Below are 26,215 nucleotides of genomic sequence, written 5' to 3'. Positions count from 1 at the left end.
CTCAGAGGGGAAAATTAAAGCTTTCGAGCCAAGTTTTTCATCCTCACATGAGTGAGCATTGTTTCAGACGGCAACGTGACGTAAAACCAAACATCGAATGATCTGAGGGCTGGATACCAATCAGCTTCATCACACAAATGTGTTAACTTCTTGTGTCTTTGAAACTAATTATCATATATAATGACTAATGTGATACTTCTGCTTTGAATGTATTATATATTGATATAAACAAGGATGTAATTTTCCCCTTTGCCTTGGAAAAGCACATTTGATCTGAGTGATATTTTATTACCTTTCACAGAAACCCAGTGACACGTGCATCCAATTAACACAAATTTTCAGACATAAACCAGGGGTGTCAAATATGCAGCTCGAAGAGCGTCCAATGCGGCTGACGAGATGACATTTTCCAAATGTGAGAAATGATGACATTAACTGCAATATATTTATTTGACCACTGTAGGCACACAGGGGTATAACTTACTTTCTTTCCACTCGTCTGTAATGTGATGAATCAGTTCAGGTGATCAGGATTACTACACAGAATAATAAAGTCTCTTCATTAGAGATATGCATTGTTTTTGTGCCTTTAAAAGGGTAAACATTTTGCCCTTCAGATAATTTTCCACTTTTAAGTAGTCAGTGCCCTATAAACCACTTTTCTAATACTGTGTATTTACTACCAAAGCATCTCTTGACCCATGTAAGGCTTTGACTTTACAAGACCTTTGAAGGTTTTATTGGCCATCTGACGTGAGATGAAGAGGTGTTTAGGTGGGTGGTACGTGTCAAAGTAACATCCGCATGAATGCCACGACCCGAGGTTTCCCGGCATCTGATTGCCGTGAGCAACACAGCTCCTCCTCCACCGGCCTGCCTTCTTCCCTCGGTGCATCCAGCTGCCATCCCTTTCTCCTGGTAAGCACTCTGTATGCAGCTGGCCGTCCACCGGAGGAAGTTATGATTCATCACACCGGGTCACCTTCTTCACGGTCCAGTTCTGATGATCATGTGCCCATTCGAAGCAGTGGATCACTTCAGCATGGACACTCTGGAGGTGGGCGCCTCCGTATGCAACAAGCTGTGATGCGCCGTGTTCTCTAAGACTCTCTTCATTATTTCAAGGTTTTTTCAGCAGTTTGTGCTACAGTAGCTCTTCAGTTGGAATAAACCCCACAGCCCGCCCGTGGCTCCCTTCGCGCATCAATGAGCCGTTGGCACCCTCGGTCACTGACGAACCAATTGTAGCGACACAATCATTGTTATTCATTCCTCCTTTCAGTGGTTTTTATGTTGTGGCGGTTGGTGCATGCACTAATGAATTACACCTGAGGTGGGACTGTTGAAGATCATTAACAAAATGCCCCTCGAAGAATTGAGATGTTACAGAGCATGCCGAGTGTTTATAGCTCACCCTGACTTCAGGGTTAACGATCGGTATTTGATGCTGTGTCTGCGAGCATGCTCTTCTGACTCTAGTCAATAGCCATGTTAATAAGCGGCACCAATACTTGACACATAGCCCCCTCTCTCTGCTGGGTGAATTGCTGTATTGATTCGTGCGCTCTTATTTTAATTCCACTTTTTTTCCTTTTTTCTCAAAAGGAGGAGAATGCACGAGACATTGACCCTGGCTGAGGGTGGCCGATGAGGGAGGCGATTTAAACTTGTTTTATTGGTGTTCAGTGACTGCTGGCAGTCTCATCAGATGAAGTGGCAATATAAAAAAAAAAAGAAGTACAAAATGTCTACCACAAGCATTTTTTTTGTCACTTTTGTGAATTCAAGCTCTCATCTTTAAAGTTCAATGCCGAATGCAATCCGCCTGTCTTACCTCTGACATCCTAAAAGTGGTGTTTTAATAAGATAATGTTTGGACTTGCGTACCCAGCAACACAAACGGCCAGGACGCCGCAGATGTGTGGACGAGAAAGTGAGCCTGACTGAGTAATGGAAGCCAAGACAGGCCTGCTGCCTTTAATCAACATGAGATGAGGCAAAAGAAAACCTTCATCATGCCGTGCCGTGCGAGAGTAAGCCAGGACATAAAGGAGGCCAGTTTGATCTTGATGAGCTTTTTAGGGTGTCAGGGCTTTGCTGAGATGAGTTTTCATGGGGCCTAGCCATCCCGAGAGGAATGCTTTCAGGTGACACTAATTGCTCCTCCACTCAGCTAGCTGTCATAAAGGGAGAAGTCTGTTTGGCAGAAAGCTAAGTTCTCCCCAACCCTTTCAGTGTTGTGATGAGGAAGGAAGAGTAAAGATGCAATACTCCCAAATCTGAGGAGTAATCAGCAATGCATGAATTTAAATCTATGCAAAAATGCACACTGCAGCAAATAAACTGAGCTGTCAGGGCCCGAGAGGCACCTCAGGAAGTGAGTCTGATTTATCAGAAAGGAAGAATCTCATCTCATAAAACGTCCTCTAATGCGAAGCAGCTTCACATCGACTTCACCGTGGGCATCTGTAGGAAAAACAAAGAATATGCAAGAAGATGGTCATTGTAGAAAGTTTCCATTTTGGCAATCGCAGCGGATATAAAATAGACCAGTTCAATGGGAACATAAGAGACAATGGACAAGTTAGTATTGTATTCAGCTGCTGGCTCCTGCATGTTCTCATTAACATTCAGCTTTTGCTGATTGGTATGAATCCATTGTTTTAGGCAGCAGGGCAAACAGGAAATGGCCTTGGCTGTTTTATATAGAGGTGAATGTTCAATTAAGATAACATTTTTCAAATAATGAGCAGTGGAAGAACTCTTTTGTATGAATTAATCAGGAGATACACAAAAACACCAAGTTGGATGTGGTGTAAGAAGATAATTCAAATGTAAGCCAGAGATAGGGAGGCAAAGAAATAGGTACATTACCAGCATGCTCCACCATATAAAGCAGTGGGTTTTATCATAGTAATGATGACTCTGCAGCTGGTGAGTCCACCACTAGTTGTTGATTTATTGCCCACAGCAGCAGGGTCATTTAATTTCCATGTATAGCGGTATCATTTTGATTACATACCGCTCGTTCCTGCATCAGCAATAGCTCCTGTGAGTCAGTGTAAATGTTCATTGCGGAGCACCACCAGATGTTTTCAACAATAAAAAATCATTGAGAGCTGCTCTCTGAGGAGACTTAACTCATCTTGTATACTCGCCGATAAATAAAGGAATTTAAGATTACATATCTTAAAATATGTTACATGTCAGGCTTATTTGACAGCTTATTTATCTTGAAGCCTCTTGAGAAGTATACGTTTCTTGTCTAAATTGAATTTTTATTCATTAAAAAAAAATATTAAATGATTGTAAAGTAAACTCGCTAATTGCGGGACACAGACAGAGTTAGCTGATCTCGTTTCTGGGACTAACTCTATGGTACCAGCATTGACAGCAGTTGCAGATAAAACCTCATGCCAGGCTGCTTTCTGTTTGGATGTGATAAGATGGACCTTCACCTCTGCTCACTGTTCACTCTCACACATTTAACACAACGGCTCACTGGAAGCTCCCTGTTCTTCAAAGGTCAAGGTACACAGCACGATAAAGATATTAAACCTAACAAATGCGCTTATCCTTTAAGACATTATTTTGGATGTTTTCCTTCATCGTTAGTATTCCAAGTGTGGCTCGAGCACCGTCAATTGTACTGTGGCCTAGCACGATAGCATATTCAATCCAGTGGTTTGATTGAAAAGGCACTGGCTGAAGGAGAGAGATGACCTTCTTTCCTCTAGTTCTCTCGTTTTGATTAGTTTCAGGAAAAAAAAAAACTATTAGAACAGTGATTGGAAAATCGGGATGGCTTAAAGAAAAATAGCACCTATTTAGAGAGCAGTTTTTCTCTATGGGTTGGATTTTTTTTTTTTTTTTTTTTTTTTATACGATGGGGACAAAAAACAACACTAAGCAGATATTCTCTCTTGTCTCTACACAATTCTCAAAAATGGAACTGTATATTGTATAGATAGCATCGTCTGATAATGTTGGAGCAGAAGTGTGCTTGGTCAGCCAAATCCCCAGTTCCACAAATGTTGTCGGCTGAGGCAGAGATTCCAGCTCGGACTCACAATACAGCCGCTCTCATTACAGTCTGGAGGACTCCGCATTGTGCATGCTCACACGTGTGCACGCATAAATGTGTGAACATGTCTACGGGGCGAGAGAGAGAGAGAGAGACGGTGAGAAAGAAGTCCCTCTGGGCATTTAGCAGCAGGACTGGTGCAGATAAGGTAGTCTGATGTCTCCTGACATGGCCAATGATTCATAATTGAGGCAGGACAGCTGTTGCTAGCTGCACTGACAGGTCTCAGGGTGGATGACAGATGATAGGGCCCTCTGGGGCCGAACTATCCATCAGTCCAAATGTTCACCGTCCACTATCTGCTCACCTATCCTCCACAAGCCTTACACGTATATGTTAACCAAGTGGTCCTAGATCTGCAATCATGGTTGCGATCTTTGGATGTGATAAGACGCTGCAGAAACGCTGCAAATGCACATGTGATGGACTGCACACAATTAACATGGAGGTGCACTGGAAATAAAATACTTTTGCTGTAAAGGTTTTTTGCTGTTTATACAATAACCGTGCATATTTCTGTTTTTTTTATTCTTTACATTTTATCAACAGTATGCATGCAAATGAATATTTAGCAATACATATGAACCACATAAGTCTCAGTATTAGTTCAGAAAAAGAAAGACAGTCAAACAAGGCCTCTTTCTTCCTCCTACCAGAGCAGTGCAAAGCTATATAGTATATATTTGTCAGGAGAACACTTGAACAGACCAATCAAGGACCATAACTCATAAATGAGATCATATTAAAAGGAGACAAATACCTAAAACAACAAAGTAGCAGAAAAACATTAAATGAAACTCTGTTATTCTCAAAGGTAAAATGATTCTAACGGGATTACTTTGCAAAAGATGAACATTGATTAGATTTGTGTACAGCAAAAGCAAACCTGAAGGGAATACAAACTTAACGATTAAAGGGATTTAATACAAAAACTTTAAATGTATCGACGACAACCCTAAATCCAAACCAGGGAGGATGCTGTATAAATATTAAAACACAATGCAATGATTCACAAATCTCGTAAACCTGTATTTCATTCTCAGTGGAACAACAAAACAGAGGTTTATACCGAGAGATTCTACCATTTTATGAGCTATATGTGCTCATCTGTGATGGTTTGGGGTTGAATTAGTGCCAATGGTGTGAGTGGTTTACACATCTATGATTACTGAATAAATTCTGAAAAGTACATAGAGGTTTTAAAGCAACATATGTTCCCATCCAGACATCTCTTTCAGCAAAGGCCTTGAATATTTCAGCAATACAATGCTATACCATACAGTACAACCATCACAACAGGATGGTTTTGCAGCAGAGGAGTCAGTGCTGAATTGCCCCGTCTGCTATCCAGACCTTTCAAACATTAGATTAAAAAAAAAAAAAATCAGCCAACAAAGGCTCAGAGTTGTTGAGCAGCGAGAAACCTGCATCAGACAGAACTGGGACAACATTACCCTCCCCAAACCCCAGCTGCTGGTCTATTCACGTCTCCGATGTGTACACACTGTTAGTAAAAGAAGAGGGCAAAGCTATATGATGGTAAAATGCATCTTTAAATTTAAAATGAGCAATCCATTCCCCCGAAAATGGTTAAATATCTGAGTTTCAATATTAATAGTTGGTGTTTATTGTTAAAAAAAATATACATTTTAAATTGATGATTGTAAATCATTTCTTTTTACATTTAATTGCGGAATGGAATTAGGGTTGTATTTCAGGAGTTTCCTGCCGGATAATCCTTTTAAAATAATTTTTTAAAAGGTTAAATGTGTTGCATGTCACATTTTAAAGAGCAGGCTGTTCTTCATAATAAGGATCTCTGACCCTGAGCCATCTGCAAGATTTAATAAAAACATTGACTCAAGTGGCATGACTTCCCTTTTTGAAAATATATTCAGTTTTCCTGTATATAAACATAAAAAAGCAAACAAAACAAAAAGGTTTTAAGCATTTGTTGGACTCTGAGGACACCCACTGTGTTCTGGTGAGCGTCTCTGATGTGAACATGTTTGTTTACAAGAAAATGCCACAGGATGCGCCTTAAGAAGTTCAAGGCTTTATTCCCCCTGCCAGACAGAATCCTCAATATATCAGACCGGAGTTTGTTCTGTTCCTAAACATATTTCAGACCCTTCATTCATTCTTGAAACAGTAACTCTCTGTAGCCGTCATGGTTTCATGGTTTGTCCCTTCACACTGTGACAAGGCAACATGATCACGTTCTGCACTGGAAGTACCAAAGTACAAATACATTAAAGTAACTATTGAATACTTCTATGAGTATTTTGTCATTTTAATCAAACTTAAGTACATTTCAAATCGTCTTCTTTGCTGATTCTATAACCAGAAAGCATCAGATAAATAGGGAAACCCTTTGATCTGCATTTTCCACTAATAACCAATACAACATCTTTTTTTTACAGAGAAAATCCCTTCTTTATATCTACCATTGTTTATAAATCAAAGCACCCGAAACTAAGACGTGTTACACAGATATTTCAAATCAAATACTTTATATTGACGATGAAAATGAATTTTATGAACATAACTCATACAAATAGTAGATTTGATGTTGTTTCCAATATTGAGTGAAATTTAATCACAGCAGCAGCACTCTTTCCACTCTTATCCATATTGGAGTTACTCACCATCCTCGCCAGATGCATCCCTATCCACCAGTTAATAACACGAGCAATACATTTACATGAGGAAAAAAAAAACGGAACCTGCAACTAGAAAAACAAGAAGTCTGATTCCACCACGGGAAAATACTCTGATGACTGAGAAGAAAGAAGGCTGACTGCCTGCTGAAGCTACCTCAAGAGACTTGCTTGCAAGCAGAGGTGATAGTGCTCGGAGCAGCGACTGCAGACTTTATCTCTCTGTTTACTCTGTGGCGTAACACTACTATTTGAAATGGTGGGAAATGTTTGTTGTGAGTCTCGCCTCCACTGACACAGGTCACCTGGATATCTTGCAGCGGGTATCACTCGGCTGTTTATCCAGCTTTATAAAATCTGACCCATTTATAAATTCCAGATGTCCTGATCTCTCATCATAATTCCTCCATCCCTGAGGGGATGTTTGACTTATTTCCTGTCTTTACACTTCAAAGGAGGAGGTGCTTTCCATTTTTCTTGCCACATGCTTGAGCAATGTTCCCTCTTGTAACCTTTCAGTGTGACTGTACATGATGTGCACCCCGTGCGAGATACATTTATTGTAAATTACTAAATCATGTCTCGTCGTTAATTAATTTTTGAAATTAATTTCCGTCTACACCCTCGTAACATGTCAACAAAAAGGTTAATACCTTTTGGAGACGGAGCATTTCATACTTTGAGAGTCACCATTTTTCTCCTCCCAATTGGTGCCGGGACTAACAAGGAGCCAATTTAATTTGGAAGGTACAGCAGCAATATGTTCATACTTCTTTGTGCCAGTTCAAGCTGTAGCTGTAGCAACCAGCTGGAGTCAGCGTAGAAAGCTGCAACTGATATCAAGGTCTCACAGTTGTCCAGGTAGTGAAAAAAAAAAATACATGTGCAATTTGTGAGAAAAGAGAAGCAGAAGACTTTACCATTCAAAATTGAAAAAAACAAGCCATTTAAATTGCTGGTACTTATATTTTTTAATGAGATTTCACAATAGTACATCCATTCTTTTTCGGAAATTAAGAACAATATAAATTAGGCATGCGCTGATACAAATGTTTTGAAAGGACAAGCATGAATACTAACTTGCCCATATCGAGTGTACCGATACCAGGTCTTATTAAATTCCATTAAGCCTAATTTATACTCCATACGTAAACGATATGCAAAGAATATGCATTGCTGTGAACAACCTACGCGCATCTGCAACAGCCTTGAAGGCTCCAGTATATTACTGCGACAGGGACCAAGCACACACACACACACACACACACGCACACGCACACGCACACGCACACGCACACGCACACACACACAGTTAAGGAGTGTAATTAGTTATACTTTAATCATGTTTCGCATGTAGCACTGCTGGTGTGTGAGACCCAAAAACCCTTTAGCATGTAGCATGTAGCACGACTCTTACTAAAATCCTCTTGAATCTACTAACACTTAAACTAGAGATCAGGTTAACTGTACTAGTCACTGGTAACTGTACTGGTCACTGGCGATGAAGTTGGTGGTGTTGTGCGAATTGGCCTCCTCTTGATATTTTGGCAAAACATCATTTACAGTCTGCTATACTTTTGTATACTTCGACCTGCGGACATCGCTTGTGCTTTATTGTCTACCCGCTGCTGACGTCGCGTAGTAGTCGCCGGGTTGTATCGGGAATCTGTGAAAATAAATAAATAAATAAAAGATCCCCTCTTGCAATGACATTTGGATCATTGCAGAAACAAGACATGGGTGTGAGGGCAGGTTGTTGTTGGTCACTGGCTGGAGGGAAGGATGTATTGAGCGAGGATAAGAGGCTTTCCACCTCTTCCACAGAGAGCTTTCCCAGGAAAAGCCTTTGGATCTCTAGCATTATTTTTTCGTTCTTTTTTTTTTTTTTTCTTTGACTGAAATATGTATGAACCACGGTGGAACAGCTGCTATCTCTCATCAACTCGCTTTACACTGCAAAACTGTGCACAGTGGTGAAGGCAATCAGGAGATAAGAAGTCATCAGAGGATAATTAATCATTTCTGATGGAAAGTGAGAGAAGGAAATTACAGACTCAGGTCCAAACAACAATAAAATCAAACAAACACACACAAGAAAAATCACATGTCCGGCTATATTTACATCCCCATCAGCTTAGCAATATCCGAATAAAATAACTAATGTTTCGACTTTAAAGGCTGTTATCGAGAAGGCAGAGCTTTAAACAATGAATAATCACAACACAATTAGGAATTCCCGCTGTGTTGATTGTCCAACACTATCATTTTGTAAATTTGTCAGGCTCAGTTGCAATTTCACATCGCCTACATTTCAGTCTAATTCCTCGAATATATAGGTGTCAATGTGAACTTGAAAGAAAATTACAGCGCTGTACTGTGGGGGAAAATTATGAGTTATAAGATGAGCAAGTTGCCAAAGTAACCTGATTTACAAAATGTCCAAGCCCTCTATATTAACTGAGAGGAAGGAGGAAAAAAAAAAAAGTAAGAAGCGAGAAAAAAAAAGGAGAACTGTGCCTAAGGCTTTGTCATTGCCATTACCCTTGAGGAAAGGGGAATCTGGGATTCTAAACTCATGCGACAATCCTTTATCACTCAGTATGGCACTGCTATTTGAGGCTCCTGCAACAACTGGAGAAACCAACAATGATAAAATATACTTTTAAGACTGAAACAAGTCAGTCGCACCAATATCTGCTTTTCGATCATTTCATTTCTGAGCTTGAGCCGCATTGCAGCCCCTAAAGTCGCCACGACTCTCTCACAGCTTGTGCTTTGTCTCACACCAAGAGTTTTTCACATAATAAGGTATCAGTGTTACCGGCTGTTGGGATCTGTTGGCTTTCGAAAGCAGAAGTCTTCCGGTGCGAGTTAAGTCTTTATATATGATTTGTGTCTGTTTTAACCGTAATTGTCATTAGTCTCCATTATGTTTAGAATGATAATTGTACATCTATTTTTTTTCATCATATTTTTACTTTTAATAATATAAAGGGAAAACCATGCTGGGTAAAGAATCACCCTCCGACCCTCCCCTAAAGCTCTTTGGCAGCCCCACCCCCCCATGGGATGCCTGCACCATACTTCAAAAATTGCTGGCCTTGAGGGGTGTTGCTTGATTCTGGTATTAATTTAAAAAGTCCAATCATATTGGCTGCTCTCCCGGTTCATTCCAGAAGAAGTCACCTCCAAGCACGGTCTCACAGTGTCCATTAGCCTCCCTGCACTCATTGTCAGCTCCCGTTGGACTGAGTGACAGTTGGTCTACGTGACCAAATTCATTTTGCTGCCGCCGTTGCGAGGGGCGCTCATCCTGCCCACTGTCTCAGCTTTTCCAGGCGGCTGCACCAACACTCCCGCACACATATTACCTCAGGGACAGCAGATGGAGGGCAGCCCTTTTTTCTGCCTCGTGGTCTCATACCTGAGACCTGAGCCCACTGCCTATGACGGGATTAGCTTTCCGAACATGTCATGAATTTCACTACAAGCTCAAGCTGGCATCTGCTTTGATGGGACACTTGTCTTTCCAGAAACTGGTTCCCCCCATTTCACATCCAGCTGAAAGTTTGTTGAAGCAATCAGAGTCAAATTTCCCTCGACTTACATGGGTTTTTTTAGGGGGGTTGTTTTTTAATCAGCACAAACACATTTTAGAGCAGGGGTGTCAAGCACATTTAAGTTCAGGGGCCACATGCAGCCCCATTTCATCTTGGGTGGGCCAGACTGGTAAAATAGTGCCATACTAACTTACTTTTTATTTTTTTGGAATTTTATGTTTTGGTGCAGATTCTACATAATCTTAATGTCTATATTATCACACAATCAAGCACGTGCCTCTAAAATTACTACATTTTCAACATAAATCCAATTAATGATACCTTCTGGTGCAAGATAGATAAAGATAAATAGATATTCCTATATTATCCCACAATGGAGAAATGTACATTGATACAGTAGCCAATAGAAGATTAGCAAAAGGAAAGGATATGAACAATAAATAAGTATGTAAAACAATAACAACAATAACAGTAACAGTAAAAAAAAATAAAAAATAAATATATATATATATATATAATCCACAGCGTTATTTACATTCTTACAAAAATGTAGTGTGTGAATTGTCCATGTTTGGGGTTATGTGGGGGGTGGTGGTCCTACTGGGAGTAGTGCTGGTTGTACACTCTCACAGCTACATGGTTGAAGGGCCTGCGATACCACTCTTCTACACACTTAGGGAGATGTAGTCGGTCGCTAAAGGAGCCCTCCAGTGTTCCCAGGGTGTCCTTCATGGGGTAGGTGGGAGTCATTGCCCACGAGAGGAGACAGCTAAGCCATAATTTTCCTGTCTCCCTCTACCGTGTCGAGGGGACATCCCCGGACCAAGCTGGCCAAGCAAGAAATAAGTTTGTTCTTTGAAATGTTTAGCATTTGGTGGGTGGTTAGGCACCTATAAGGTCAGGATTTGGATAAAACCAGAAACTGAGAATAAAACTACATGGAAATTATTTAGAAAACACAGAAAAACACAAACTATATCAACAATTCAGGGTATGATTGCTTTGGTTCAGACACCAAGAAAGTCTTGATTAGATTTGATGAAATGACATCAAGGTTCGGTGCTTTACACGTGATCCCATTTCCAAACCCGAGGTGGAAAGCATTTTCTTTTATCATGCAGAAAAATAACTGCAACCTGCTGTTGGTTTCACGTTTCTCTTTTATAGTTCAGCGGGGAATGAATCAGGTGTTGTTCCAAAAGGTGTCAGTACTCCATTATCCAGACAGTTTAACTACATGCAGTTCTCTTGAGATCCCCTCACCAGATTTAGCTGCAGATGCTGCACAAACCTGTTGAAGACATAAAGCACGGCTGACAGAGTTGCTTGGAGGCGCAAACAGAAAGCAGAGAGAGGATGAATCAATTGTGCAACAAACCATGAGTGGGATGACCCAGACAGATCCTATGATTACTCCAACGCGTGTCTGCAATCAGGCAGTGGGTTAAAGAAGGGACGGCTAAACCCAACATATCCCTCCATACGTGTGCTGGGAGACAACTGAGAGAAGTAACACAGCAGGTGGCCCATTTTTCTTTTTCAGAGCAGCATTGTTGGACTAAACGTAGTTCTATAAGGAAACACAACAGTGATTTTACTGAATTCAGACCCCACTGGGTGAAGTCTCATACTACACAGTTCTCTTTATGTGAATGTGCGTACTTACTGATTTAGCATATTTGCAATATATTGTGACCTACACAAAATAAATAAACCCGCATTATACATAAAAAGCCTTGCTTGGGTAGATACTACAACATCAATAATGCGTGTGAAGAATAAACAGTAGAGGTATCAGGCTGGGCTGAACCGAGGACATACAGTAGTTCTGTGGTGATGGTGCTTTCTCTGTTAACATGACTCATTAGCTTTCAGCATCCTCTTCCTGCTACCTGCAGTTTTCACAGTCAAATCTCAACATTTGACCACTAAAACCAAACTAATAGCAGTGAGGGTTTTAGGCATTAAAACACACTCAGGGCACCACAACAAACAAATTAGGTTTTTTAAGCATTTATTTTTTATTTTTTTCAGATATCAGTGCTAATTGTAAAAGTCTACAGAAGAGCAATTATTATTATTATTTTAAATTTCTTTCGCAAAACAGTCACCTTCTATAAACTTTGTGCAGGCTTTTCATGCAGGTCCAGCTATTAATCAGCAAAAGCACACTCTAGAACCGAGACCACCCGAAGTCAACCATTCTGTCGCAGAGAGACAATCACCGAATAACCTCGCATGCATGTTTTTAAACCCATCATGCAAACTCCACATTTGAACATATGTACATTTGAACAGTATTTCTTGCCCTTTTTTTTGTTTACAAGAAATCATGATAAGTTTTAGTTTTGCAGGATAGAACTAATACTTATTTTTAATTTTTGATAAAACACTGAACATCATAATGAAATGCATGAGAGTTTGCAGACCCCGCTAAAACGAACATATGCTGTTTGGTTTCCAAAAATCTTTGTGCAAAATGTTGGACAGACACAATCTTTGTAAAGATAATTTTTCCAGCTACTGAAATAAACATGTGTTTAGCTGTAAAATATCTCTTTCACTCCGTCTCTCTCTCTCTCTCTCTCTCTCTCTCTCTCTCTCTCTCTCTCTCTCTCTCTCTCTCTCTCTCTTTAAGGTGCTAAACGTGAGTGTGTTGGAAGGCGAGCAGATAACAGTGGAGGACACAGGTGGTCAAGAACCCTTCATCCTTGCCAATGAGTCAGTCTTGATGAGGGGCCTTGTGCTTCGCAGCTGGAGCAACCAGATCTCCATCCGCTTCCGCAGTGACCAGCGGCACAATTCAGGATTCCTCCTGCTGCATTACCAGGGTGAGTCAGTAGCATGCATGCTTACAACCCGGGTTTTGTCGTAGTTGTTTCCAAGCTAGTGTAGTCCCAGAGCAAAGTAACTGAAAATACATAATTTTCTCTTTCCAAACAGGGGTTTGTTGATTTTCCACAACAAAAATACACACTCGCGTGCCCAATGAGTTGATCAATTCCACTTTCATACTGTCATCAAACCGCTTTTTTGGGGTTTTCTTTTTTTAGCATTGCTCTGAAATGGCCATTGCTCAGATAAAATCTGTGAAGGATAAATCATCAAATGTGTCCAAATAAAGGTGTTACTTGCATGAAGCAGACGCAAGCCTTGTCGGTACAAATATTTACTGTATGTTGTCGGCGAATATAATGGCCCATAATTCCTTTCCACTCCCTCGCTTGTTTTGTACGTGACATTGATCTTCCTGTGTGCGTAACAATGTCTGTTTATCTTTGCAATCACACAAAGTGGCCACCAATTACATGCCCCATCGATTTGAGCTGACGGTGGAAGCTGGTGGACAAAACATTCATTCCCCCACATTACGGTGGCACTTTCATCAGGCAGAAAATGAAAGCAGCCATCAAAACAGAGTGCTGCTGATCTGGGATAAATCAGCCCATTGCTGTCGGACGTATGAATATCTCGGTGTGGTCCGGCTGAACGATGACAGTGAGGGGTCAGGGTGATGCATAGCTGCAGACACGTGGACACAAATGGCTGAAATATATAAGGACATCACACCATCGATAGGCGTGCTTTTCTCCTTCGCTGTTTCCATTCCGACACATTTTGCTCCAGTCTGAGTATGTGAATGTAGAAGAACACATAAAATACTGGTGCAGCTATTCACCCCACCTCGAGTTGAAAGAATCACGCGCCGCGTGCTTATAGACCTCGTCTCAGTATTAACCCTTACCATACCTGTTATAAAAACACGCAGTTTGTACATGGCTGCCTTGAACTGCTGGGACTAACATGGAGGCGCCATCTGTTTCACTTCCTTTCTGTTGCATTAACAGCTTCACCAACATCGGCAGCACGCTGGCTCGCTGTTGTAAAGTTGTTGTTGCTTTAAATTTACTGATTCAAGTAGGTGGAGGCAACTATGCCTCTTTTTTAATTTCACTCATGGGATAAGGACTTCTACGAAGTGTTCCTTATCATCAGAGCCCAAGGTTGTTCACTTTGTTCTTAAAACTTACAGCTCCAACTGATTACACAATTTTTGCAAGGAGAGATTTCAGTTTAGGGCCTGTGAGGTAAATCAAAGTATTTGCCTGCTGCACATGAAGCTTTTGAGACTTGTAACCCAGGACAATTATAGCATTTATATATTTATATACCTGTTACAAAGAAAATATTTGCCAATAAATCAGTACACTGTGAAATTAAACAGCCTCCTCTGAGGCACAGACAGACTGAGACTTGCAGGCATTAATGATTACCAGGGTCTAGGTGGAGGACCCAAAAAGCATATGCTTGCACTTGGAAAGTCACATAGCAAAAAACAACAGTTGAAACCCACCAAAACCCAATTTAATGGGAAAAGGAAAAATGGCAAATACAATTGAGAGAGAGATACAAAAACTGAATGACAAGAGAAGATTGAGACATCTTCACCTGAAAGTATGCTCATAACTGCATCTTTTTGAAATAATCACACCTATTCACACAGATTTATATAATATTACAAAAAGATAATATTGACATTTAAGAAAATAGTACATTCAGGCTGAAATGCAATTTGGGAAGAGATTGAAAGGAAGGGATGTTTGGGGGATGGGGGCAGGGCCAATTTGAATAGAAATGAAATTGAATTAAAACCTAACACATTGAACTACTACACCTTTAACATGCAGGAATAGACCTGCCTGACTTCTCTGCTGATGACGTGTATTTTGTCCAACAGTGTCAGAACAAGTAGATGTGTCTATCTCTATGATGACTTTCTCTCTGTGCATGAAGCCCTGGTTTACTCTAAACTATGTTTTAGATTAGGGGTGGATTTGAGAGAAATAATTCAGCAGAAGAGAGGAAGTATTGACCAAAGGAGACTAGATTCCCCCGTCTGATTGTATTTCACATGTTTCATATCACATTTTTAACATTAAAAAAAAGTCAGAACAGAGACAAAATAATGCCAAGGACAGAAAAACACAAATATTTGAACAGTTCGGGTCAAAATGGATGTCTGAACCTAGAAATGCCACATGATTATACATTTTGCCAACAATGTGTCATTAGAAAATAATTATTTAAAAATGAATCAGTGACGTCAGTGTTTTAACACTCTATTTGGCATCAATGTTAATGGGACAAATTTGGTTTCACTAATGACAAAAAAAATGCTACAAGCAGATTCCTAGAAGATTGGACATATTGTTGACACCGAAGATATTTCAATTTGTGCTCCTCTGCTTGGTAAGCAGAGTATCCCCTTGTCCTTTATAATGGGCTGTGAGAAATGTGATTGGACAAGCGTGGAGAAGGAGACAGAAGTGTGGAGAGACACATCACAGCTCAGGGTAATTAATATCTGCTACAGCGCCGGCTCTGGCAGACTGATGGATGCCTCTATAACGTCAGCAGCGAGGATGACACTTAGAACATGATTAAAAGATGAGGTTTACTATTTACGTTAAGAAAGCAGCGGCAACGGATATGAAAAGGTGCACACCGCTTTTCTGATCTTTACGTTCGCTCAAACACACAAACAGTGATGTCCCATGCCATTTATGGCACAGAAATGACCAAAACAACATAGTCTTCAACATCACTGGACATATAATGAAGAGACACGAGAAAGTCCTAATACGCAGAACACAGACTGAGACACCGGAGAGCTACAAACACAGAAACACAGACAAACCAGGAACCAGAGCACACAGAAGACGCTCAACATTTACCCCAGCCCCCAGGTGAAACACATCAGGGACCAGGAGGGGAAGTCAAGGAGCCTGAAAACGGAGACAGAGTCAGAATCTGAAAAAGAACACAACAAATGAAACCTGAACCGTGACACAGATATTTAAAAAAGTTAACTTTTAGGATCCTACATGAATACTAAAATGTTCCTAATCCACACACCACCAAACTAATGGGATTTGCCAATGAACTTAAGCCCTTTTTTCTGAATATCTAAAATATTTGAGATAATTTTTGTTCTCTTTGCAACTTTATCGTCCTCACTCTAAAAACTGTATAAGTGTCAATGGCAACATTTGTTCCATGTCATTTTCTTTTAATAACACACTCACTGAGTTATATGATTGCTCAAGTCATCCAGTGAAGTTCCACGATATTTTTTTTTTAGCAGCAAATAGTGATTACAAGCTGCTTTCTAAAACAGCTGCATGCAAGATTAAATGTTAACAGCAGAGCTTCAATTGTTTCAAGAGTTTGAATTAATTGTGTGAAATGATGTGTGAATTAATTTACACCTTTCATAAAAACACACATTCAACACATGCCAAACGGGTTCAGGGGAAAGCCTTTACCCAGCATGTTTTTAAAAAAAAAAAAAATATGTGGAGGAGAAAACGAATAAAACATCTGATTCTGTTTGTCATTGTAATCGCGCAGTTATACTTTCCATGCGATCAACATCCTTAACGCTTTTCCCTCCTCTGTACTACTGAGGCGGCCTGTGTGTGTGTGTGTGCGTGTGTCTTTGGTCGTCCTCACCCATTGGTTCCCTATTTTTTATTAAAATGATATAAAACAGTTTAGTGCATATACATAAGTGTTACATTTTCATAAAAATAATTATGTAGTTTTGAAAGAGTCAATCTGGCCTTATAAAGCCATGGTCTTATGACTAGAATGCCCCCTGGTGTGAAACATTAAAACCACTGAGAAATATATCAGACACCGTCAGAATTTAATGTAAAAGTTTATGTGTTTTATTGTAGTTAATTTATTCATTTTGATGCCGCTTCACCGGTTTGAGTCTGCCATGCAGCTAAAAAGTATTACTCATCAAGTTCATTCATTTCAAAATAAATTTTTTTTACTAAATTATAATAGTAAATAAAATAATGGATTAGAAGACTATCGCATCTTTTTTTTTTTTTTGCATTTTCACATTATCCCAACCTATCTTTGATGAAATGATTATAGGACTGAACCAAGGTGCTTATTCAGTGTAACTTTCCAGTGTGCTTGACCCTTCCACAGACAGTGTATAACATGCAATCAACAGTGTTAAACAGATTTGTAAACACAGCACACTGTAAACAAAGAGTGATTGTCTGGCAGTGATTGGCTTAGACAGAATTGCATGAACTCGTTTGGCGAGTGCTCCAACACAGCGGACGTTCTTGATGTCATTTGCAAACGCCCTGCACTGTGTAGCTTTAACTAATAAGCTGCATTGACAAGTGAGGTGGCCAGGGGGCCTTTGCCACTGGCGGCGAGCCAATATTTTCCACAAGTTCAGAGTAAAGCATTGATGAGATTCTGCCTCCGGTCCAAAGTTATTTCTCTTTAATAGCCTTTATTGAGTAAATGACCATTAAAATCGAGTTTTTAACCCAGCCACATAAATATCAATAGGGCATATCAAGGCAGAACTGTGGTCCAGCTTTCTACAACTGAATCACTTTCCCAGAGACAACACTATTGATCTTTCAGTAAAAGGTAATGCTTTGATGCACCGCCAGGACATGCGGCTTAGATTCGGCGATAGTCAGACTCCGCCACAAGTCACCTGCAAACTGCTGCTGTTACATCTTAATATCAAAACAATAGCTGACGAGACAGGGCAGAATGTTCTCTGCTCAGAAACACATTTCACTCTAAATGTCAGTGTAACACAACGGATAATATTCTCCAAATATGCTGCTATTAAATATAATAACGATCTACACTACATTCATTATTTCTGCTGTGTTTTCTGCCACCTCATTTCATTATCTCCTGCCCTCACCTTGCTGAATTTGATCGTATTCCAGCCCTCCACCTGAAAGGATTCAGGCAACACACACACACACACACACACACACACACACACACACACACACACACACACACACACACACACACACACACACACACACACACACACACACACACACACAAGCACACACACACAGAACACGGCAACAGTTTATTAGACCTAAATTGAAATGCATTTTCATTGTTTTGTCCAGATAGACTGGGTAACTTACTATTACTGGCTTCCTCAGCTCATCTATTGTGCCCTAGTCAATGACATGCGTCCATTATTAGCTGAAGAGCAGCGTTCTCAATTTGAAGTGCTCCGACAAATGAAGAAATGTGCATGCAGCCGAATGAGGCTTGTTAATGGCAGGAGGGAGAGACTGCAGCGGCCAGAGCCAGAGCTCTTTCCGGAAATAAACATTTTGAAGATTGTTCTATAAATGTTGATCAAGTGTTTACAAGACCTGAAGAAACCGAGTCACTATCGGACCTGAAAATCTATTTGATAGAGGGGATAGTAAAAATTAATTTTGTTATTGTAATGGGGATGAATTAGTCCAAGCCCTCTGTGATAAAGCCCACAAGTACATATAATTGTATTAAAAAAGATAAAATACCTTCTTTTTTTTTTTAAATGTCTTTAAAAATCCAATTAATGTACAGATAAGTAAAGAAAAAAAGCTCACAGTTCTTTGTTCAACTTTTGTGGAGAAACACTGTGATTTCAACAAAAGTAAACTAAAAGAACATTCAGCTCGTACTGAGATGGCCCATTATCATATATTGGCTATGACATATAAAACACATTCTATCTTTAAAACTGTGCCGTTTATGTCCCAGAGGAGTCCAGCTTTTCGTTCCTGTCCTACGCTTATTAAGGACACCGATTTTAAGTGAGTTGTTATCTTGCATCGGGGACATTCTTGTGTGTTTTTGGAACTTTCTTTTGGAAATGGTGTTGTGTCTTAATATTATTGGTATTACAAAAGGTGGGAGGCAACAATGTAAGAATACTGGCACTTAAGAAGATTTTTTTCTTTTCAGGTGTGTTTCATTTGCCTGATGATGTTTAATAAGTACATTTCAATACATATATTGTCAGATGAACGGTAACAACAATGAGAGGGAAGATTAACAGCTGAGACCAAACAGTGAGTGTACAGTTTATGATTCACACAGAAACACCAGAAGCAACATAGGCAAAAGTCCATGTGTTTCACATAAAGCATATTGATTATTGGCACCAGCCCCCACACATCTAAGTTGAATGAATCTGAATGAGTGTGAAAAGCTTGAGGGTTTTCAATTCAGCTTTTATTAGTGGCTGGTCATAGATGTTTTTGTAATTCTGTATTTTCTTGCATAAATAATTAGATCTACGACTTAAGATGGTGTTTTTTTTTCACTGATAATCTGTCTGTATCTGTAAGGATAGGTAAATCATCAAAAAGTTCAAAACAATGTTTACCTTTGTACTTAAGAACATTTCAGAACTTTTATGCCACTTGAGTGGAGTCAGTACTAATACTTTTAACACTCTTTTTTTCACTCAGTCGGTTTCAAGAAAGAACGTAACTACTTTTGCCAACTTTGAGCATTAGTGACGTGTTGATCTGAAATGCTACTCCATATGGTTTGTTATTGAGGTCTTAACCTGTATATTACCAATGTGACTATTTTTCTCTGCTTTCCAATAAAACAATAACTAAAGGCATAAGCTCCACATCTGTTTCCTGTGGCTCTACAGTAACATGAGCTAATCTTCCTGGCTGTCTGCGCCATGGATCTATTATTTCTAATGGCAAAACAATCAGACTTTATGGCCCAGCACCACATCTACTGGAATGGAGGCAGTACGTAATTTAATACTTCAGGAATTGGCTCCACAATTTTTGCCTCTGGCTCTCCCACTGCATGCTCAATAGGGATGTAAATGCTGCTATGATAATGGCAATAACTAGGTTCATTGGAGCTAGTGATAAACTATGAATGGAATGAATGACCCAGGGGCAGTGTACCTCATCCCTGTGGCTCACTGATTTACTGCAAAAGGAAAAGCCTGTTTCATTATGGTTGTAACCAGTGGCTTGTATAAAAGGAAAACATAAGTCAGTAGTTTCACAAACCTTTATGGCCATTATGCATTTAGGGCTGTTTTCCCATGAGTCCAAGTTCAGAGATTGATAGAATGACATTTTGACTTCGAGGTAACGCTAGAAAACATCCCCAAAGTGTTGTTTTTTTGTCTGCAAGCGCAAGCACTAATCCAGCCTCCCGCATGGAGTCTAATCTTCCTGCACTCTTTACTGCTTTCTCCCTATTTCATACCTGAGCCTCTTGTCTCTTAAGTGTCTGTTTTTACTTTCTGTGTGTCGCTGGTGAATCATCTGCATTTATGATGCTGTTAGGAGGCCAGTCATTAAGCCTGTCTATATGTCAATATGTTTTAGTTGATGTTTACTTCATTCAACTTGATTCAATGGGACTGGGTCCCATTTAATACTGCTAAACCAGATTCTAAAGAATCCTATTTTGCTACGACTTAATTTACTTAGCACGCATTAACTTCAATATGAGATGGGATGTTGTCATGTTTTATTTAATTCATGCTAATACGCATGGATTGGAATCAAGCCGCAGAATCGCATTTAAAAAAAACAAAAAAACAAACCTGGGTGGATCCTGCTGCTGGATGTAGCTCACATCTAAATTCAGTAAACCGAATAGTCCTAATCATATTATCGTAAGAAGATTAAGGTGTTTACACTACATGGCTCATGCCCAATTATTATCATAATTGCTTTTAAGACTGCAAATATGGTTTCCAAATAAACAGGTCTTCTCGATGACCTTTTCTTTGTTGTTTTCTTCCTGCTCCTCTATTAGCGCTTAAATAGTCTCTGTATCAGCTCCATTAAGCTCAAACATGACACACAACTTTGATGGTTTCAGTAAAGTTTAAGCTATTAAGAAAAAAAATAAATAAATAAACCCTGTATATTTGCAGCTGCACAATCACATTGTTGTAACACAAGCCGTAGCGTGCCCAATTACATTGCCTGTTCTTGTTGTGCCCGCATTTCAAGAAGTTTAGAAGTTTTAGTTGGACCATTAAAGTGCCTCCACTAATGAGGTGGAACAGTGTGGTTATTAGACAGGAAGAGAAGGTTGTTTAATAGCATCCATTAAAGACTTGGTTAGCTTACTTCATTATCCATGGGAACTCCATCCCATCTTACGCCATCTATTTAAAAACAGAGACAGGACAACAATGCAAAGCAAGTCCAGGAACATTGATCTTGCCCGAGCTGCTATTGCAACTCTTTGACAACCACTACAGAGGCAATTCCTCCTCCAGCTATCACATTACACACGCGCTCTGATGTCGGACTGATCAGCATTGCTTCTATTTGTCAACCTATCTTGCAGTGGCTCCACGCCGAACCGCACAGAGACGTTAATGACCGTCCTGCTGCAAAACACGTCTCCGTGCATTTGCATACCGCCTGTGTTGGTAAACTGCAATTAGGAGATGGAGCGCGTATAAACAGAGCTGAAGGTAGTTTATAAAGCATGTGTAATTGTGCGTGCGTTTGAGAGGCACAGAAATGAGAGGACAGCGGGAAAACAACCCCGTTCCCCTCCACCTCCCCCTCGCCCCACCCACATCTAAATATGTTTGTGTGTTTGGCAGTGGTTTGGAGGCGAGACAACACGGTCAACAATGCAACAAAATAGCAGGGGGTTATACACAATGCAGGACACAGAGGATTATGTTGTGGAGCCGGTTAACATTGTTGGCAGTTTTTGGCCAGAATTAGACTTTTGTGCATGGGTGGATCATGAATAGCCAAATACCAAATTGAGCAGTGAATAATATGTCTCTGAAAATTTTATTTGAATAAAAACCTAACCTACAAATAGAGCAAGGGAGTGAGTGGGTCTCTTTAAAAAAACAGTTTCATCATCGGGATATTGCCGGGGTTGTTGTTATTTGCACTGTAATTACAGAACTGGTAATTATCTCATTAACTTAGCCGGGATATAATTGCATTGCATTATGGCATGAACATGTTTTCAGTCTTGAAAGGTTCCCTCTCACTAATCACTGACGTACTCATCACAGTAGACAGGTCACAGCAAAAAAATCACCACGCTTTCTCCATTTCTCTGACATGAGCAACAAAGGAAACTGGCATCTGGCACTTGCGTTTTCAAGAAACCACTCATGAGATTTTGCGGTTTTTGTGCTTGACAGTATTAGCTGGGCTTTGGGCTCATTACAAGCCAGAGAGATGCCAGAAATACTTTAGGAAAAAAAATAAATGCAGTAATTTCTGTTGTTCTCTCCCTTCCTCTCCAGCTTTCGTGCTGAGTTGCACTTTTCCCAAAGAGCCTGCCTCTGGAGAGGTTTCCGTGACACACCTCCATGCTGGCGGAGAAGCATTTTTCCATTGCTCCACCGGGTACAAGTTGCTGGGACCCAAAATGCTCACCTGTCGCAATGCAACCACGCCTTACTGGAGCGGGAAGGAGCCCAGATGTGTGGGTGAGGCCCCGACCTCTCATGTTAAAAACATTCACACACGCCGGAGCAATAAAAGGCAATGAGGGAACTAAGGTGGAAACGTTATCTACGGGACCACGGAAAATCTTTTTTCTTTTCAGTGAGAGCAAAGTTAATTCTGGCCAGAAGATTTCATACTTCACAATTTACCATGCCCATTTTAGATTCATGGCCAAATCACTTCCAAACAGGGACGGTGAGAAAATCATGCTTTTCTCACAGCCCTGTAAGTATAAATCTTCACACCCAGCCCACTCGCACAATCGTCTGAAGCAGCAGAAACAACTCTCAATGTAATCATAGTGATATGACATAAATCGACTATAACTTCATGCATTCAAATGTTCACCTTAACTGGGCTAGTTTGTATTTTATTTTAATGCAGAATTACCTTCCAGGACTGTAAGGTTCCTAATTTAAACATGTATTTCAGCTTGGAATCAACTCAAATGTTTTTGCCAAAAAACTGTTTAATTACATGTGAGAAATAATTGCTATATATATGTATACAGTATATATATAATTTATTTAATTTTTTTTAATAAGGAAGACGTATGCCTTCGGGTCTCCTTGAGAGAACAGGTGATTTTCATTAACAAAGGCTTTCACTAAGTTGTCTCCTACCGAGTTGATTAGTTGCGCTCGAAGGCCAAATAGGTGTGTTTGCATGTGATTAGCAGCGCGGGGAGCGCGTCTTTGGAGACGGGACAAAACAAGGCCAATGGACCTGGCTTCCTTAATTAGAAACGGACCACATGACTATTCTTCTCCTACTGGTAAAAGCTCATCTGCCTCTTCCAGCCTTTCACTGTGGCTGCCTGCAGCTGCTCTGAACTGATACTGCTGCCGTTTTGCTGCTCTCTTCACAAACAATCACCCACTCTTAGACCCGAGAGAGCTGCCTCATGTAGCCCAGCCAAAGTCCATGGGATATTGATGCAATCTTTACTCAGAAAGGGACTTTTTACCCCCCCCCCCCCCCCCCCCCCCCACACACACACACACACACACACACACACAGTTGGTGTCATTACATTTTCCATCTACTTTTTTGCCATCCAACTCTTTTGTCCTCTTCATCTGTCCTCCCCCCCCACTCTTTTTCTTCTCATATAGCATCCTGTGGGGGAATGATAAAAAATGCCACCTACGGCCGCATCGTCTCACCTGGTTTCCCTAGCAACTACAGCAACAATTTGACCTGCCACTGGGTCCTGGAAGCCCCCGAAGGCCATCGGCTTCACATTCACTTTGAGAAGGTGGCTCTGGCAGAGGACGATGACAGGTGATTTATGAACACTGCCAACAATCAGCCATATATTTGCTGTGAAGGGAAGCGTACAGCAAGAGCACGGACATGTCAGAGCCTTCTAAAAAAATATATAGTATTTCTATAAATTTCGTTTTAAGCTTTTAAAGGCTATAAATGACCAAATCTTTAGGGAGTGACAGGTGAATTTAAAAGAACCTTTCATCATTATAATGCTTAAGGACTTTTTTTTGCCGAGCAAATGAATCGAACGAGTTTGAGTGTAGTGAGAGATTGAAGACGGCAATTGCATTTCACTTTTCTTACTTAACTACTGAGCCATGTGGCCATTGTCATGCATGGCCATTCACCTCATTACAGAGTGTAGAATGTTATCACAAAGTTATTACAGCCACAACTGGAACAGTGAGCAGCTCTCAGGTAGCTTGTAACTCCTTTTTTTTCCTCATTCTTCTTTTACTTTTCAAGGCTCATTTACATCTATTCTAATCTGTCTTGCTTTCCTCCTGTGCGCTGTTTTTTAGGTTGCTCATTAAAAATGGCAACAACATAGATTCTCCCCCGGTGTACGACTCCTACGAGGTGGAATACCTGCCAAATGAGGGTGTGCTTAGTACTGGACGTTATCTTTTTGTGGAGTTCACGACAGACGGGACAATGACTTCCACCGGTGCGGCTATTAGATATGAAGGTATCCAATCATGCACACTCTCGAGTTGGCTAATAGCGTCCTGTGCCCGCCTTGTCACTTACATTTAATATCATACGCTCTGTGTTCACAGCTTTTGCCAAAGGAATGTGCTACGAACCTTTTGTGAAGTACGGTAACTTCAGCAGCAGTGACTCCACCTACAGTCTGAGCGCAGTGGTTGAATTCTCATGCGACCCTGGTTACACTCTGGAGCAAGGCTCGGTGGTGATCGAGTGTGTGGATGTGGAAAATCCGCAATGGAACGAGACCGAACCGGCCTGTAGGGGTAAGTCAACAGATTCCATCTGCTCCCAGTAATTGGGGAGCATTAAATCTTTTTAAAAATGGGTTTCCACCAAAGAAAAACCTAGAGTTAGATATGACTGACCTAAGGACCCACGGATTACGATGTCTGCTTGATCGTTGCAGGGGTTTGGTAAAGTTCTTTTGTTCAACTACTAAAAGTACCACTGGCAGTTAACTACATCTTCCTAAGCTGCTTTGCTCTGATCCGTGATAAATTTCCTTTTTAAATTATAACAGTGATTTGCTTTGATATGCGTGCTTGCGGGGCAGATTTCAAAAGTGCTTCAGATTAAAGGCACACAATAGCTGGCCTAAGATGAACACTGTCAAAGTGCGGAGACTATGCACTGCGTTTAATAGTAGTTTAACTCCGAGCCCTCTCCCTCTCTTCTTTGCGGCACTCTTCCCACATACACACAAACACAACGCGCTGACCTTACTGCGGGTCTGTAATGCCTCCATGGTCATCCTGCCACAGAATGGAATTGAAAAGCTCTCTAGTAAAGCTAGATATGAAGAAAATTTAATTTCTGCTCTCGTGGGTCACGGTCACCGAGTGTTTCTGTGTTAGTATGCAGTTTTACAAGGATCACACCAAGGAGCTTACCCACTCAATTTCTGGTGTGTTTCATTTGCCATTATGGCTGTGGTCGTATTCAATGGAGTCACAAAGAAGTTGAAGGTCCATCATGTCAGATTTGAACAAAGTCACATTTTGTGCACAGAGAAGTAGCTTGCAGTAGCTTTTAGTCTGCCTTTGAATGAATGAATGAATGAATGAATCTTTATTTCAAACATACAAACATAAAAAAAAAGAAAGAAGAAAAACATTCAGTCTGCATCTCATATTGGTGTGTGTTTGCTTTTGCTGTTAGCCACGGCCACTGTTTCATTTACAATTATATTCACCATTTAAACGAATTGTTGAACTGAGAACAGACTCGGGGTTTCAGAGTCGGGGTATGGAGGGCATGGTATTCTGTCCCACCCCACCACTGACCTTGAAATGGTCGAAACTGGGGACTTCTTCAAGGGTGCAGGGTTATGCAAAGGACTACTTATTACAAACTTCATGAATATTTAGAATTTGAATCGTGATGTTTGTACATACTGCTATATTTTCTTTTTGAAACCGCCACTAACAAGATCCCTGCAGGCTTCCAGATGCCTGCAGGCATTGCTTTGGATGCCCCACATGCAGCGGTAGTTCATTTGCTGGCAAAAATTACTCAATACACCATCTTCTGGTACAAAATGGTATCACAAGAGAAAAAACAGGCAGAACCTTGTTTATAATCCTGCTAGTT

General features: G+C 40.5%; 1 protein-coding gene across 3 annotated transcripts in view; it reads left to right on the top strand.

Annotated features, from left to right (window-relative positions):
• Positions 1–26,215, top strand: part of LOC308122062 (seizure protein 6 homolog) — a gene marked incomplete at its 3' end in the record, with an annotated part of 105,685 nt that overhangs the window by 61,770 nt on the left and 17,700 nt on the right. For all 3 annotated transcript variants that reach the window (XM_080483683.1, XM_080483684.1, XM_080483682.1), the window contains exons 4-8: positions 12,943–13,135; positions 22,438–22,623; positions 23,758–23,926; positions 24,436–24,602; positions 24,694–24,888. In XM_080483683.1, the coding sequence (XP_080339809.1) occupies positions 12,943–13,135; positions 22,438–22,623; positions 23,758–23,926; positions 24,436–24,602; positions 24,694–24,888 (910 nt within the window). The remainder of the gene's footprint in view (positions 1–12,942; positions 13,136–22,437; positions 22,624–23,757; positions 23,927–24,435; positions 24,603–24,693; positions 24,889–26,215) is intronic.

Source organism: Lipophrys pholis, assembly GCF_963383615.2.
Source record: "Lipophrys pholis genome assembly, chromosome: 16".
In the NCBI taxonomy this organism is placed as follows: domain Eukaryota; kingdom Metazoa; phylum Chordata; class Actinopteri; order Blenniiformes; family Blenniidae; genus Lipophrys; species Lipophrys pholis.
The sequence above is the reverse complement of the archived record's forward strand: the minus strand, read 5'-3'. Positions and strand labels throughout refer to the sequence as shown.